This window comes from Hippocampus comes, unplaced genomic scaffold (genome assembly GCF_001891065.2).
Source record: "Hippocampus comes isolate QL1 unplaced genomic scaffold, H_comes_QL1_v1.1 scaffold85, whole genome shotgun sequence".
In the NCBI taxonomy this organism is placed as follows: domain Eukaryota; kingdom Metazoa; phylum Chordata; class Actinopteri; order Syngnathiformes; family Syngnathidae; genus Hippocampus; species Hippocampus comes.
In genome coordinates this window covers 3,757,266-3,775,400 of record NW_017805540.1, presented here as the reverse complement: position 1 = coordinate 3,775,400, position 18,135 = coordinate 3,757,266, and the positions used below count along the sequence as shown (strand labels likewise).

The 18,135-nt window shown below is 42.1% G+C and overlaps 1 protein-coding gene and 1 long non-coding RNA gene across 9 annotated transcripts in view; both read left to right on the top strand.

Annotated features, from left to right (window-relative positions):
* The first annotated feature begins 8,550 nt into the window (after positions 1–8,550).
* On the top strand, positions 8,551–11,633 carry LOC109521184 (uncharacterized). The gene is made up of 4 exons (XR_002169305.1): positions 8,551–8,739; positions 8,814–8,949; positions 9,258–9,319; positions 11,426–11,633. It is a non-coding gene; the product is annotated as an uncharacterized LOC109521184 (long non-coding RNA).
* Positions 11,634–12,725: 1,092 nt separating this feature from the next.
* dtna (dystrobrevin, alpha) overlaps positions 12,726–18,135 on the top strand; it is a 33,335-nt gene continuing 27,925 nt past the window's right edge. For 5 of the 8 annotated variants that reach the window (XM_019878935.1, XM_019878932.1, XM_019878931.1 and 2 more), the window contains exon 1: positions 16,248–16,419. In XM_019878935.1, the coding sequence (XP_019734494.1) occupies positions 16,403–16,419 (17 nt within the window). In that variant the 5' untranslated portion in view covers positions 16,248–16,402. Of the gene's footprint in view, positions 12,980–16,246; positions 16,420–18,135 lie in introns of those variants that run through there. The other 3 variants (XM_019878930.1, XM_019878928.1, XM_019878933.1) reach the window with 3 other exon arrangements.

Genomic DNA, 18,135 nt, shown 5'->3' with positions numbered 1-18,135 from the left:
TTTTTTTTTTTTTTTTTTTTTTTTTTTTTGTAAAACAATTTGTGTTTTTACAGAAATTATTGAATAACCATGTTACTGGTAGTTTTTTTTTTCCTAATCATCCATGTATTTCTATGGGCGTGAATGTAATGTTTGCTTTTGTTGCTATGTACCCTGCCGCTGGCGGGCAAGCAGTCCAAAGTGCACACCGTCTGTCGCCCATAAGCCAGCTAGGATAAGATCCAGCTCTGCCGTAACCCTAACGATGAAAAGTACAACGGAAAAAAGATGGATGGTTATTTCTTTGTGACAAGAGGTTAAAATGCTAATGTAGCTATCACACGTGCTTTATTTTAGTCTGTGTGATTAAAGTAACCAATTTACTTCCAGCAGCCGACTCTCATCTTTGTATTTGCCGGGGACTATTGTTGTGGCATCAAATTTTGTCAAGTGCGAAGACGAAAACCTTTTCTTTGCTTGGCTAACTCTTATCTGGCTAATGGGAGTTGTGTCTGTGCGACTTCTAATTCTTAAATTGTCTCACCCCAACAACTCCCTTAAAGTTGCTGCACTTGGATGCGTGCCGGCTTAAGCTCCATTGCCTTTTCTTGTTTTGAACTAATGCATTCTTGATCACCGTTTAATGAAACTATATACCACATGGCGATTTCACATTAGATAAGCCATGTGAAACCCCCATCAGCAAAGAGGGCTCTGGATGGAGCTGATAATCCTGCAGATGAAAACCTTACAATGAACAGGGCTTCCTCGTGCAATTCCCGGCGTCTTTTAAATCCCAAATCCAAATTATATGTTTATCCCAAAGCAGTGTCGGCCCACAGGTAACAAGCAGCGCGAGGCTCCCTGCGACACGCATCATCAAATACATCCCGACAAAAGACTATAACAACTGTGAGTTGTCATTTGTGGGAAAAGCACTTAAACAAGATTGACCATGGCTTGTAGCTTTAATTGCCCACAGCTCTTTTGTCTGCATTTTCGGGGCGGGTGGGGGGTGGGTGGGGGAGCATTGTAAAGAGCTATGTGGTAATCCACAAACAAACAGCGCTTTTTTGGGGGGAAAGGGGTGCCGATCCTTTGAGTGTTTGACACCATACGTCATGTGCTTAATTGTCAGCGTGATGTCGCGTCACCTTGGTTATTTGCGTTTGCTTTTTTTCCTCGCCGCGAAGAAAGCGGCGCGCCTCTGCGTGGATCGCCGCATGCGTTCTCGACAGTTCTGGATATCTGAACGCAAGGCGCTCCATATGACAGCAACCGAGTCCTTTTTGAACTCCTCCACATGGAAAGAAGCCCTAAATGGGGGCCGGGGGGAAATATAGCGTGAAAAGTAAAATGGGTTCTGGAATCAAAGCCATTGTAGCAGTTTTGGTTTGGTCTCGAACAAGAATGTTGACAGAAAAATGATGTGTCAGGTATAAAAATTAAAAAAAATCTGAATGGTTCTTTTAAGGACATTGGACATTGAAATTTCGGTGAGAGACTTAAATTCAAAATGTTTGAAAGTTTGCCGACAGACAGTTCAGACTTGTGTCTGGTGGGGCGATTATTTGAGTTCTCACTGGAATAATTGAGAGGATAATCGATTCTAAAAAGATTAGTTTGTGACAGCCCTATTTATTCTACATTTGTGCTGATTTGATTAATTATTCCAAATTAGCAGGGTTGTTAACAAGACTCCTTTTTGTGGTGTGTCACATTATTTTCACTTCACTTCAGTGAAAGCAGACAGCTTGTCTAACTTATGTCAGTTGCTGCTTTGGGATAGCCCTTAAAATTTGGAAGGCTGCCACAACATGTTATTAGTTTCCATCTCCTTCTTACTGGAGTTTTGCCGTGGCTTCAGACACGCGTCCAACATTATTCGTCCATTGTATTCAAAGCATCTTTGTATTGCTCCCACTTCTTTATAAGGTCACCAATCCTTCCAATTATATTGTCAGATTGCAATGTCGTCACAGACCGGAGCTCGTGTGCACCAAGAAAGTACATAAGAATAGCTGTCACTCACTTTATCATCAACAAAAGGCCACTACAGCAAGGGTGAGACATATCTTTCTTTACCTCAGCAGCTGTCAGCTGGTTACATTTCAGTACTTTGCCTCTTCCCAGTCCGGCGAGATTGTCCATGTGCTCCCGCTGCATCTGTTCTACTTCTTGTGTCAACTTCTTGACATTCTTATAATCACAAGAACAATCTGGGTCAACTAATATTGTTTTAATGAAAGCTTGTTGTTGGTGTCGGTCACAGGTGTCAAACTCAAGGCCCGGGGGCCAGATCTGGCCCGCCATGTCATTTTATGTGGCCCCCCCAAAGCAAATCAGGTGTGTCAACTTCCATGATCTTTGCTAAAATCTGTACCAAAATGTCAAATTGTCACATTTAAATAAATAATGTTCAGATTTTGTAATAATTTTGTGACCCTGTTTGCACTCACTTGAACGATAATTGAACAAACTATTGTAGTTGACTGCTTTCAAAACTAGTAATCCATCAATTTGTTGTGTTACAAGTAATAACACGATGAGATGATGAAACATTTATTTGGTTTCACTGACATAACGGCCCTCCGATGGAAGACGTAATTCCAAAGTGGCCCGCAACAGAAATTAGTTTGACACCCCTGGTGTAGGTGGTGCAGCACTTGTGCTTCCAGAGCTTTTGTTGTTGTGGATGCTTCTTCAAAATTCAGCCTGAAGTTTGGTGTTGCTGCAGCTCATCACAGATATTTACATGCTGATGGAATCAGTGATGAAAGTCCTCCGGATTTTCCCGGAATTACGGATTTTCAAATTTTCATGAAAATTCCTCCGGAAAATTGAGGAAAAATTGCCAAAAATTAATCCGGATATTAGTTGACAACATTGAACGAACACGCGTTTCAGTTCGTTGTTTTGCTTTCACGAGCGTAGCCATGTTGAGGCACTAACATTAGGAACAGTCACACCCCTCCCCTCGCATTCTCATGGCCTCGCCATCCCTCGGAGATTACGAAATTTCGGCGAGAACGGAAGCCACAAAGGGTGCACATGTGCACACAAAAGGCAGATTAATCATTGAATGTTGAGTACTTGAATAGCGTTTTGTGTAAAGTAATTCATTCGTGATCGGCCAGGTACGGCCCCAGCGCAATGTTCAAATAGGTAGACAGGCAAGCTGACATACGTGCAATAGACGCAAGTGTTAGGAACACGTTCAAGTGGTCATGGCTTGAGGAAAAGGACTTGGACGGAGATTTTTTTGTCCGACTAAATTAAAAAGGTTGAAAAACCTGGTTGGTCAGTTAAAAAAAAAAAAAAAAAAAAAATTTAAAATTAAGTGGTCATGGCTTGAGGAAAAGGACTTGAACGGACATTTTTTTCTCCGACAAACCTGGTACGTGAGTTAAAATCATATATATATATATATATATATATCATGTATTTTCAGGAAAGTCCACTTTTATATCTGTGGAATAAACAATAAACACAGTGCAAGCATGATGGTCAAGCCACTAAAAATCAGTGACACTCGTCAATGGTGGGGATCTTACTTGATTTAATGCCACCACTATCACGTCAAAATTTATCGTTTCCTATAATATCTCAGCACAGCAGCAAAATTATGAAAGGGAGAAAGTAGAAGGCTAAAAGTATACAAATAAATTTAAAATATAACATATATTTTGAGACAAAAAGTATATAAATAAATATAAAATATATTTACAAACATATTAAAAATGGGTGAGTGGGCATGAGTCCAGGTTTTCAAGACCGTCTATTCAATAGCCTTGCAGCAGTCGGCAGGAACGAGTAGCGGTACCTCTCCTAGGAACGAGCGGCGGTACCTCTCCTTCTTGCAGCGCAGGTGTCTCTGGCAGTCTCTGGCTGAAGGAGCTGCCCAGTGCTGTCAGGGTGGGCTGGAGGGGCTGGGAGGGTCTGCCCATCATAGCTGTTTACCGAGTAACCTCACAATAAATATAACTTTAGATTTTAAAAGGCCAACACTGAAATTCCTATCTTCTTTTTTTTTTTTGCAATACCTTAATTCCTTCTAGCACTGTCCCCTGATTCGTCAGCGTATTTTGCAGAATTTCCATCTCTCCCTGTAAGGAATAAAGAAAGGAATCCACAAGAGAGTGTCGAATTTCCCTTGACGCTCAAGCACGAAATGTGCGGCAGGTTACGGGGCAACGCCTCCACTGACCTTGTACTTCCGTGAAGGTGATCTGCTGCCGTGGCTTCGGCTCTGCCCGAGTGACGCTGTGCTGGGTCGCGATTCGGGTCACTTGCTGGCGGGCTATTTCCCCCGTTCCTCGTCAATGGTGGCAACCGAGTGGAGCATCTGCTTTTATCGTGGTGAGGTGCAGAGATTTGACGATTTTTGCCTAATGGATTTGAAATAAAACCAACAAATGCGATCGAAGTTTCAAGGTTTTGCTTTTATTTAAAATGTTTCACACACACATGCACACACACACGCACACACACGCGCGCGCGCCCATGCACTCACGCACACACAAAATAGTATTTACAGCCATTTGATGCAGGACTACTTTCTATTCAGACACAAGTCAGTGTGTTGTGCCTTCTTTGACTGAAGCTGCTCGTCAGTGCAGGACTCCTGGCTTCTCCATCCAGTTTCTGTGGATGTTTCAAACAATGTGCTTAGACAATGCAAGTGCAACAAAGTCACGTGTTAATAGTCGAAATTATTTCAAAGACCAGCAATAATAATACTTATGAAAAAAAACGAACGTTCAATATGACTCCAGGTATGTTCGCCTGACATTCCTTCGAGTCTTCTCAATGTCTTCTTGCAGTGCACATATTTTCTCTTTCAGTGTCTTAATGATTCGCATTTCCACCTTAACTTTACAGTTCAACTGTTTAATCTGAAAATCCGAGAAAGAAAAATATGAACGGATTTTCTACACAACAAAGTTGAACACAATCCCTCTTGCGCTGTCAATGGACTTCCAAGATGAAAAGTAGAAAAAATTTAACAAGAAAGCTGTTATGTAGTAAAAGAAGACGTCCACTATATACCTAAATTCTAAGTGAAAGCATCATCATTGGAAGATGGTTAAAAGATAATGTAATGGTAATGGGAAGGTGTTTGGAGGATACTGTCACTTAGTGGTGTTTCATAGGTATTGCGTGACTTTATAAAACCTTGTCTTTAGCAATTGCATGGGTGAGATTGGACAAGCAGACATGCACTTTCCTATAACGCAGTAAGACCTATTTTGGGATTTATAGTTGTGGTACACAATACAAAAAAAAAATAAAAAATCACAGAAGAAAGCCAAAGAAAACACACAACATCATGGTGGACTTGTTTTAGATTCTCAAAATACAAATTGAACCTCAGAACTGTGAGGCAGATGGGCAAAACACTAGGGTCACCGTGTGACCACTGCATGCAAAACAGATACCCGATTGTTTTCGTTAGTTTCCTCCGCTCGTGCGAGCGTCTTCTCGTCATCCGCAATTTCAGCGCAGAGGCTTTTCTCAAGCGTTTCCAAATGGTTTAACTCTTCTCTGAGGTGACAAATTGTTTTGAAGGTAAGTGAATTAAAAACATGGCGGAGAGAAGGATGTTCAAGGCAAACTGGCACTTCATATGAAGAACAACATGCAATCGCAACAAAGCAACTTTTTGGACTTTGACTTGTTTTCATTTATTCAAAGGGGACATGTTACGGAAGACTGAGTTTGTAATTGCTTGTGTACAAATTGTTTGGTCTCCGGAGTGCCTGCCCACCCATCAACTGTAAAACCAAACAACCAAGAACTGCAAATTATCTTACTATTTCTGAAAACATGGGCCAGTCTGGTCCCAATCCCAAGTGGTGGTCAACTGTACAATAAATGAAAACAAAAAACAATAAATAAATTGTTTAAATCAATTAGATAGACAGGTCCATTTTCTGATCGGTTTGGTGTTTGTTTTTTTTTTTAACGTGCTCCAACATCCTTGTCATGAAAAGCCCACCAAAAACACTTGCACTTGGATGCCACCAAAACAATACTGTACTTGTTCTGGCATGAGCACTGAAACAGCGAGTAGGTGAGTTTCCAAAAATAACAGAGGACGGGTTCCTCCTAAAATTATTTGGAGGAATCGGCAAATTCGCGAGTGCCAAACCGGGTCTATGCGGGCATTCATTGTCCACTCAATTTTAATGTATGAAAACGAGGTTTGTCCAAGTAGATCTGCACCGGTGATGTGTTATCAAGCATCACTAAACAATCTTGAAATGATGACATAATCTAGAATCACATCTGCTCATCTAAAATGATAATAGGTTTCAAATGGGTTCAATTTGTAAATAACCAAAAGTGTATTTTCAAATGACAATTTTCAACCTCGATGTCCGGCTTGATCTTCTTGAACTCCTCCTCGAGCAATACAAGATCATTCTGTGGCTTCAAGTACACTGCGTTCGCCTTGAAGGAAAAAAAGAATAGATAGATACAAAGAATTTCCATTTTGAAAACTGAAACAATGCATAAATGAAGCGAGACTTTACATTCGCTTGTGCTGTGTTGATTTGACGAATGATGCATGTTTGCAGGTCCAGCGTCTCTATCAGGTTGGCAGTTTGTGCTTTGACAAGACTGATGTCGTCGTCCAAGCTCCGCGTCTCACTTTGCCCTGGAATTGCTCCTATTTGCCCATTTGCACTTTGAAATGACAAACAAATTCAGAGACATCTTTAACCCGGGCCTCTTGTTCTGCTCAATCAAAACAAACATTTTCACATTCATAGCGTTGTTGGTGCGACGCCCGTTCTCATGTTAAAGCCAGGAGGTAAGCAGAGCTGCACTGAGTTTTGTTGGACGGACAGATTAGCATCAGCTAACAAAGTTAGCTTCGGATTCCCCTGTGAAGGTGTCGATGTGGTGGCGGAGTGTGTATGATTTTTGCCACGAAAACACAGTTTAGTGTATGAAGCGCTGCAGACATAAGTGAAAATGTGGTCTCTTGCTTGAATGACATCGATCCTTGCCATTGACTGTCCAGACGTTCACATGTACCAGACAAGACCGCCCCATCTCAAACACACCAATTTCACCAAGAGAAGAAATGCGTTGCTTAAAGTGTGCTATAATTCTTGATAACTGATCAGATTTTTTGTTTTTTTACCTTGGTGGCACTTGACTCTAATGGTCCCAGTGTGTCTCCTACACTGACCTTTCCGAACAACACAACAGCGCTCGAGTTGTCCCCACTGTGAATCATTTCCAATTTTCTTCTCCAGGCGTCTTTTTCTTCTTTTCTCTTTGACGAAGGCGTCATCCGAACGCTGACGATTGGCCTCAAGATGCTCAATAAGGTATGTGGCTTCTCCAAGGACACTGTTTAGTTTCTTCAACAGTGGTGGTACTTGATGGCTTGTTGCAGGGATGACAACATTCATGTTGTATTGTATGTCTGCAGAGGATGAGCATTGGATCTGGACTGATAATGCAGTAGTTTCTCATTGAATAATGTATGAGTCGTAATGGAAGTCAGACATGTGCAAGAAGTGTCTTTAGAAAGGTACACACAAAGTGTGCGTGCGCGTGTGTGTGTGTGTGTGTGTGTGTGTGTGTGTGTGTGTGTGTGTGTGTGTGTTACAACCAAAGAACAGAAAATGACACTTATTCTAACATACTCTATGAATCAGGCGCTTATTCATTCCATTCATGCAAAAGACACTTTTTTGATTCTTCACCATGAAGAGTGTGTCAGACATTTTTATAGGCTGAGTCCTTTTATTATATTTTGGTTTTATGATATCCTACCATCCATCCATCCATTTTCTGATCCGCTTTATCCTCACAAGGGTCGTGGGGGGTGTTGGAGCCTCTCCCAGCTGTCTTCAGGCAGTAGGCTGGGGACACCCTGAACCGGTAGCCAGCCAATCGCAGGGCACACAGAGACGAACAACCATCTGCGCTCACACCTCGGGACAATTTAGAGTGTTCAATCTGCCTGCCATACATGTTTTTGGAATGTGGGAGGAAACCAAAGTACCCGCAGAAAACCCACGCAGGCCCGGGAGAACACGAAAACTCCACACAGGGAGGCCGGAGCTGGAATTGAACCCGGTACCTCTGCACTGTGAGGTCAACGCGCGAACCACTGGCCCACCGGGCTACGGTTAAATTATATTCAAACTTGTGTAAAAGGAGTATTTTGCACATTTTTTTTTTATGCAGTGACAGTTTCTTTGACATTTGGTCATTAAAGGTAAAGGTGAGCTGAAGTCTATTCAAGCTAACTTTGGGCCACAAGTGGAGTAGACCCGGAATAGCCATTTACACTCACACTCACACTTCTCAATTGAATGTTTTTAGAACCAGTTATTCTATCAATTGCCCAAAATATCAATTAATCAAATGCAATTTTATTTTGCATTAAAGTGTATTAAAGCATATTTCCTGATTACTGCTTATTAACCAAATTTAGTTGTTTGTTTGGTATCGCACAAATAGTTGTCGATGAATTTGATAATCAATGAGTTGTCGATTAATCGACTCATCGAAGGCCAAGCTTACACAGAGATGTTTTTGTGATGTGGGTGGACGTCGGAGTACCCAAAATTCACCTCTTAAGGGAATTGCAAAGCCTTCCACAATCAACTCGGCATCTCTGGCGCAACATCCGTGGAGGAAAAGGAAATATTTTACGACATAAAAAAAAATGTATGTTGCAATAATCACAGCAAGTTGTCACCTTGAAGTTTCGCCGTGTTGCTGCATGGCCTGGTGAGTACATGCATGATCATTTTCCTGCTGATAAGAAATAAAAGTGTGACTTTTTGTGCTCTTTTTTTTTCCAGTCAGTTTTTGTCCACCAGCTGCTGACGCCTTTTGTCCATCTTCCTGTGGAGCTCATGGATGCGGTGAACAGCTTTGCTGACACTTGGACAGGGACTGTTGAGCGTTGCACTTGTGCGACGTCGTCCGAAGGAGACGGTCGGGAAGCCTGCTTCTTGAGAATATTGAGCGCTGTCAACCAGCCTTCAACGTTTGTGTATCACAAACAAACACTTGTCACCATTTAATGAAACAAAGCCCCTTGAAATATACGTGGAGGTAGAACCATCGTGGCATGAACATCAGGAAGCAGCAGATGCACTTGGAACAAACACTTGCTCTATTTGATTAATTTGAATCGGCAAAGTAATTACAAAAAAATTATTTAGCCGTGAAACGTCTTCTGCGACTCCGTACTCTCGCTTGGGAGTGTGGTCGTATAGACTGACATGTTTTGTTTTTGAAAGTGTCAGGGAGAGAGAAGCAAACTCCCAGCAGAGCCAAGATGGGGAAAGTGCGCCATCTGGAGGTAAACATGACGAACAAGTGATGAATGGCAAACATTTTGAGCAATCGATACAAGAAATACGGGATGTCGGTCGGAAGCAAATCATAAATGGCTGATATGAATACGGTGAATGTATCAGCAATATAGAAAATGGATGGATGGTTGAATGTAAATTAAATACAACTGTAGAGATAGAACGGTGGCTCTAGCTACGACACAATATTAATATTCAATTTTAAAAATGACACAGGAGGTATGGCTATGACTGTAGAATATCGGCCGTAAAAGCTATGCATCACAGTATCTAGAAATTAACTGAAAAGTGTGTGTGTGTGTGTGTGTGTGTGTGTGTGTTTATATATATATACTCTATCTATGTATCTATCTATCAAGAGAGAGCGAGAGAGAGAGAGAGAGAGAGAGAGAGAGAGAGAGAGAGAGACTGGTTCGCACAATTATATTTTATTGTAATGTTGATAAATAATATTTTGATTTCCATAATTGTCAATGCATAATGTGAGCGCTTTGCAAAATTCAGATGAGCTCGATCCATTTTAAACCTGTAATCTTCATCGAGTGCACTTTCACTTTTTAGCATTCCCCAAAAGATGAAGTCAAGGGGAGAAAGGTTTGCTGAGGGGACCACAATCTCCATTAGGCCCAGATTTTGTGGACACCCTGTTGAGATGTTGAGTGAGTACTCATTTATTCTTACCGGTACTCAAGTAATTATTTCGAGGATTACATTTTACTTTAACTTGAGTACTGTAGCTCTAAATGAACAGTACTTTTACATGAGTGCACTTTTTATTTTTTACTGGTGGTAATGGGATTCCTACAGTCCAGTTTAAATCTGACCTTGTTGAAAAGCATCATGTGGACCTCTTGGAAGGGACGTGAGGGTCTCGACAACATCAGGCATTCGACGATCACCAATATCTACGATAAAAGTCGCCACCAGTGAAGGATCCCTGTAATGGGTACAACATAAAATAATTGCTTACCAGAAGGGGGAAAAAAATCGAACTTTAACTGAGCACTCAGAAAACTTCGTGTTTTGAGTCAACCTGCGTGAGATAACGCTAGCATAAATCGATACCTTCACCCATCTTCGGATAGTGCCATGTGATTTACCGATCTCGCTCATCACTGAATTAACGGAACTAATAAATTAATGAGCTCAACCGGTATCGTTGTCATGGCAGGAAGTGAAAGTGATTATCGACTTGTAAATGAACCGTTGACCTAAGCAAAGTGGACCTTTGGATAACACGGTTTTGGCTCACACCACACCGGTTTGGCAACATGCAGTGGTTCTTAACCTGGGTTCGATCGAACCCTAGCGGTTCGGTGAATCGGTCTCAAGGGTTCGACGGAGACTCTGCCATGGAGGATAAGACACACCCTCGTCAACATGTCAATTAATTATGACATGCCCGCTTGGCCATCACTGGCTGCAGATGATCACATTACATTGCTTGTCCAATCAATGCTGAGGGAAATTTAGTTTGCTCAGTAGTCAGCATGTGACTGTCGTGATAGTATGTCGTACAATTAAAAAAAAAAAAAAAAGTATACTTATCTCTTGAAATTTTATTTACTTTTTTCAGTTTTTAATAAATGCATTTTGTTTTATATCTTGAATTTGTAAAAAATATGTTATTTTTTAATATTTATTTTCCACTAATGAAGGGTTCGGTGAATGCGCATATTAACTGGTTGGGTTCGGTACCTCTAACAAGTTTAAGAACCACTGACATGTTGCCAACATGTCTTTTCCAAAGTTTCACATGAAACAACTAAAGCGCAGTCAATCTTGCGGCTGCGGTTGCTATGCAACAAGGACCTGCGCACCAGGGCCCTGAGGCGTTCATGAACATTGCCGACTGTCGGAAACACTCCCTTCATCCATCCATCCATTTTCTAATCCTCTTTATCCTCACAAGGGTCGCGGGCGTGCTGGAGCCTTTCCCAGCTGTCTTTGGGCAGTCGGCAGGGGACACCCTGAACCGGTTGCCAGCCAATCACAGGGGACACATAGACAAACAACCATTCGCGCTCACAATCGCAGCTCGGGGCAATTGGTAGTGTTCCATTAACCTGCCACACATGTTTTTGGGATGTGAGAGGAAACCGGAGTACCCGAAGAAAACCCACGCAGGCACAAGGAGAACATGCAAAGTCCATAAAGGAATGCTGGAGTCAGGAACAAACCCCACATCTCTGTACTGTGAGGCCGACGAGGCAACCAGTTCACCACTGTGCTGCCGAACAACTCCATAATTACCTGAATTAATACATTTCGCTTTTATTCATGTATGTAATGGGATATTTAAAAATGAATTAATCATTCTGTATTATTAACCAGTATGATTCTGAAATGGCTAAGCCACACTGACACATTCGTAAGTAATTTGTATCCGGAATTTTGTAAACAGAATCGAAAATCAAGTTACTCGATGTCCCAATTTTTGATAAGTGTGGAGTAATTCTATGACTCTGTGGTGGCTTCAGCCATCCATTATGGCATAGTCTGCTGGTCAGGCAGCATCTCAGCCCGGGACAGAGAGAGACTGCACCGACTGGTCAGGAGGGCCAGTTCTGTCCTGGGCTGCTACTCTGGAGGAGGTGGACAACAGGAGGATGCTAGCTAAGCTAACAGCTATGATGGACAGACCCTCCCACCCCCTCCAGGCCACCCTGACACCACTGGGCAGCTCCTTCAGGCAGAGGGAGAGGTACCGCCGCGCGTTCCTGCCGACTACTGTCAGGCTGCTGAATAAATGCACGTGAAAACCTGGACTCACCCCACATTCACCCATTGTAAATTGTACAGCCACCTTATGCAGCATATATGCAGTTGCATATATGCTTATATCTTATATTTTATATTTCACATTGCATTCTGTACTGTGAACATTGCATTTTTTTAAACCATTTATTTTGTGCATGCAAATACTTCATGTTTTCTTTTTCTACTTTCTTCCTTCCAATTTTGCTGCTGTAGATTGCGAATTTCTCAATTGCGAGACAAATAAAGGTTTTCTTATTCTTATTTATTAATTATTTACAGTTGCGGTGATTTTACTTAAAATAATGCATGAAATATGTAAAAAAAAATTACTAGTAATTTTATAACCAATTCTGAATGAGATCATCTCTGCGTTTTTTTGTTTTTTTTTAATATTTGTCTTTTCAACCAATGCCACCCACGGGAAAAAAAAACTCTCCTGGCTTGGCGCGTTTATGTACATTACGTCATTGTCCAAAAGGTCTCGAAACATGGAAACTTTGCATAGTCATCTTTAATTTCAAAGAACAAGAAGAACAAGACGAAGACCTTGAGCAAAAGGGGTCGGTATATTGTCCTTTTTTTTTTTACCCAAACTTAAAACATCCTGCAGCCTAAAAAAAGAGGCACACTGGCGCGAGTAACGAGATTCCGCATTACGTCATCTAGCAAAGGCCACCCGTGTGCGTGTGCGCGCTTTGTAAAGCGCGAACATTCCCGACTACACAAGCGAGTACGACGAGAGGGGGACGGCCGCTTCTAACGATGCGTCGCCCGGTCACGAAGGAAGCCTGATAGCGGGCTGCAGGACACGGTCGGCTGTGTTGGTCGTCGTGGGATTCCCGGGTGGGGGGGACGATGTGGCGTGACATGCCTCGGAATACACTGTGGTAAGTGGCCGTGCAGCTGGAGTCAAATCGCCACCTTAGCCCGGGACTGTTCCGAGTGTAGTCTGACACTACGCAGTGTTAAATGACACTTTTACATCGCTATTAACATTGGAATGGTGCGTTTAGTGTTACACACAGGTGTCTCCTGCAGGATGCATGCTGAGCATACGAGAGTAGGCGCCTGTTGCCTTTCTCGCTGCATGCCCTTTTACCTTTTGACCACAATGGCTGCTGTGGATTTTTTTTACGTGTTTCGCCCTGCGCACCGGCCAGTTGTTGTTGCTTTTATTTTAAAATCTCAAGCGTGCATTAACAGAGTGGGTTCAGTTTTGTCCCGTCGTTGTCTTAACTGAAATGACCTTTGAAGGGGGCTTTCCCAAACTTTTTGGCTTGAATTAGAAATTTGCTGGGCAGCATAGTAGATAGTGGATATTAATTCTGCAGTTCTCAGGTACTGGGTTTGAATCCCAGCTCAAGAAATTCTGAGCGGAGTTTGACATTTCTCTTCACCTTTAAGTGATTTCACAAGCATTACTTTTATCAAATAGTTGCATACTTTAATGTGTTTGCCACAATTCTTCACAGTTTTTATGTGTGAAAAAATTCAAAAAATAAAAATGTGTGTATATATGTATACAGTGGTTAGCGCTCCAGCCTCCCTGTGTGGAGTTTGCATGTTCTGCCCGAGCCTGCGCGGGTTTTCTGCGGGTACCCCCACTTCCTCCCACATTCCAAAAACATGCATCTCAGGTTAATGGAACACTCTAAATTGATCCTAGGTGTGAGTGTGGGTGCGGATGGTTGTTCGTCTATATGTGCCCTGCTATTGCTTGGCAACCAGTTCAGGGTGTGCCCCGCCTACTGCCCGAAGTCAGCTGGGAGAGGCTCCAGCACGCACCTTGTGAGGAAAAGCGGGTTAGAAAATGGATGGATCTATCTAGCTATCTATCCATCTATATAAAACCAAAATTATGATTTTTTTTTTCAAAATATGAGCAGATATTTATTTCTTTTTTGCTTTGACGTATGAGCAACCACAAAGCTTTGCCTGAGGAAAGACTGCTTGGTTTCATGCCAAACAATGCAAAATGCCACAGACAGGCTAAGAAATAGCATTTGTATCATTGGTGGGTTTTTTTTTCTTTCTAATAAACACTTGAGAAAAGTGAGCCATAATCGCTGATGCACTTTTCCGCCATTTATTGGACGCTGAGACAACAGCAACACATAAACCCAAAGAGCACACTTTGACAGGAGCTGCTGTCAGCCACAGCATATGCCCGGACACTGACTCACAGTCTCACTGACATCACACACCACCCCAAAGGCACCCACACACGACAATACATATATTATTCGCTCCACATTTTATGCATGCATTTGTTTTTGTATGTGCAAAAACAATAATACGGTTGCTAATGAAAAAATTAAGCCAACCAATGCTCACTTTTGGCTTCTTTTAAGCCCAAACTAATCTTGATCAGGACAGCGCTGTGTGGCAATTCAGGCTAAGTTTTTCTTTCTCTGGCTCAGAGGATGGGAAGCCAGTGTAGTTTATAGTAACAAGATGCAAAAAATAACTCCTGGCCAATCGGTGTTAACAGCTGCGATGTGCCGCAATCATGCAACGGACCGAATCTCGAGTAAATGTGTTTGTGTACAGGAATGTCACACCATGATGTGTTCCTTTTCACCAGAAAGGATAGAAATGAACTTTCGTACGAAAGTAGGCTTGTTGTATACCTAGTGTGTATATTGTTCAATATCTGTGTAATTCCAGAATTTTGAGGACAGTTTAGACGCCAACATTTTTCTGTCTGGTCAAGAAGAAACAGTGATATAATAATGAATTAAAAACGTCACTATTAATGCCTTTTTCTGACCATATGAGTAACAGGGTTGTGTTGGGTTGAGTCACACACTCCATTACAGCTGAAAAGATTGGAAAAAAAAAGATAAGTAAAAGATGAGTTTGATGTCACTACTGCTGAGTCACTCTTTTTTTTCTGTTCCTTTTTATGTTGCAGGACATAAATTCAGAGCATAATTACTACACTTTTAATTTTTTTAACAATTACAAGTGGTAGACTTTACACGAATCTGATTGGCTGGATCAGATTGGCAGATATTTTGCAGTTTGTGCAAAATCAGGGATCGATTTTAATGTTATAATTTGTAGATCGATCAATGGGGCAGCACGGTGATCGACTGGTTAGCATGCCCCGCGACCCTTGTAAGGATAAGCGGATCAGAAAATGGATGGATGGGTATCAATGTCCGTCACTTGTATGCACATTTTTGCAATCCTCATATAGTTTAAATAGACTACATTATTCTGGCATATGATTGGATCGGTGATCGGTTATTGTTTTTTTTTTTTTTTTTCTTTTAACTTTTGTGATTGGTAATCAGCTCCAAAATCCTGATTGTCTAAAGCCAAGCAAGCAGGACATTTCAACTAAATCGTCCCCACCCCATGCCCTCCCCCGCTCAAAAAAAAAACACTAACAATAATTTCAAACTAAATTTGTTATATTTGACGTGCAAGGTCATCAACAGGGAAGCACATCAGAAAAGAAACATTTCAGGGGTTCAAGATTTATTTAGTATTTTCAGTGATATTTAAGAATGACTTGCGCATGAATTTTATGCATGGATTCTTTGAAATATCATGAGGTGGACAGAAGCAGTTCTCCAATTCTGTAATGATCCACATAAAACTTCTTCTGAACTGTTGTCACATATTTGCCAACGTTTAAAAAAAAAAAAAAAAAAAAAAAAAACAATCTGGCTCTGCCTTCCTTGCCATGTCTTTGGGCAGGTTTTGGCCCACGAGGCTGTCGATGGATAATGGTATGTATGCGACGGTTTTCTCTTTTAAGGGCATTTCTTTTCCAATATTGCCAGTGTGATAGTAGTAGAGAGAGAGAGAGAGAGAGAGAGAGAGAGAGCGAGCGTGGGGGAGAGAGAGAGAGAGAGAGAGAGAGAGAGAGAGAGAGAGAGAGAGAGAGAGAGAGAGAGAGAGAGAGAGAGAGAGAGAGAGAGAGAGAGAGAGAGAGAGAGAGAGAGAGAGAGAGAGAGAGAGAGAGAGAGAGAGAGAGAGAGAGAGCTGGGTTGGGGTTGGCAGGGTGGGAGAGACTCATGTGTGTTGGGCACTTGCCAGGAACGAGGCTTAGGGTTTTGCAACTGGAGCCCCAGTAAAGCTGCACAAGAATGTGGAGCCTTCTCATTTGATAGTTAAAGATAGATGCAGCACGGGCCGTGTCCTCGACACGTTCTAATTTCAGACACGTCTTCAGTGCAACAGCCCGGCTCTTTTGTCGTAATGTTTCCTCCTTAAAACGGGGATTTGGCCTTGCGTGCACTTCTCTCCGTCAGGAGTTTGTAATAAGTCCTGACAAGGCGAGCGGAAGGAGGCGCAGCATGGTGTTTTATGAGAGGTACAGTCGGCTGTGATGTGTTTTGGCGGCTTTAATATCGACTCTATGCGCTAGATTGTATCAATCTCTGTTATTTGCCAGAATGATAACAGTTTGACGAAGGTCACATGGCTGGGATGTGAGGTGGGAGCGCTGCTATCATTGTTAATCTTTGAAAAGCGCATTTGTGTTTATATCCACTCACAGGAGAAATGATGAATGGGGCAGGCTGGGAGTGTGACATTGGACTAGTGGCTGCTGGCAGCGGCCTGACGTGTCCACATCTCAACGCACATTCGCCAGTGGCCTCACAATGAATCAAGCACGACTTCACGGCCGTGTCTTGTCCTAAAATGATGCTCGTGATAATCAAAACGGATTTTCTGCTGTATTTAGCCTTGCGGCTGCTCGCCATTAGTATTTCTACCTCATAGTACAGACGTTATGGGTTCGGATCTCAGCCCCGGCCTTGCCGTGTGGCATTTGACCGTTGTCCTACATTCATACAGGTATTTTGGTCGACTGACGACTCGAAATTACTTGTTGGTGTGAATGTTTATTTGCGATTGGCTGGCAACCAGTCCACATAGTGTCTCGTGCCTTTCACCCAAAGTCCTTCATGAGGATAAGCACTATAGGAAATGGATGCATGGATAGCAAACAGATACAGGATGTGTCCATTGTTACCATTTAGTATGATAGTTTCTCCAGTTTTTTTTTTCCGGTAGCTAATTCAAAAAAAGGGACAAGGTCATACACGGTCTATTCCGGGACAATGGAACAGCCCTGTAAATCATCTTTCTTAAACTGTCACCATAATCAAAATACCGTCACTGTAAGAGCAACATTTGAACAACCTTTAAATACACCATGCAAAAGTTGAAAGAAATAAATTATATATTGTATATTGATGACCTAATATAAAGAAAACTGCTGTTTTTTTAACATGTGATGTCACTCCACATGAAGCCAAAACATTTGACTTTTCATTCTTTCTGATTGATGTTGAGATATTGTTACTTGGTCCTCTCAATTTGGATCCTTTTCCAAATGATAACGCCTTAATTGCGCTGGAATTCAGGGGTTCCACATAACACATGGAGCAGTTTTTCCTCCTTACTTGGAACCAAGCACAGGGCATGTTTTATTGACCTTGAACATATTTCTTAACACTCACTCAGCCCCCGCAAGGCTCCAGATGAGCAGGTTGGCACTTAGCATGGCAACCTTCACCACTAGTTAATGAATAATCTGGAGAATGTGTCATCCACCGCTCAGAATGGGCGGTAGATGAAAAGCGAGATTCTCACCAACGCTTGAATTTTGATGTTGCCTTTTCGAGGTTTGTGATGCACTTGAGTTATGGCGGTTGAGATCCACTGAAGACAATGCAGTTGTGCTCCTAAGTTTACAACCCGTAGGAGCACGACTGTAAATGCATAAAACCAATTGTTGTTTGCATTCTCTGCTTTAACAAAACCCAACGTTGTGTGTTAGCATAGTAGCATCTGTCGCAAGAAAACCAACACTCAATTACAGTGTGCGTTTTGGAGTGGAAGCTCCCATGTCATACACCAGGGGTGGCCAACCAGTCAGAGACGAAGAGCTAATTTTTTTTACTGTGTTCTTGCAAAGAGCAACATCTCGTACATGCACGCGCGCGCACACACACACACACACACACACACACACACACACACACACACACACACACACACACACACACACACGACCCCT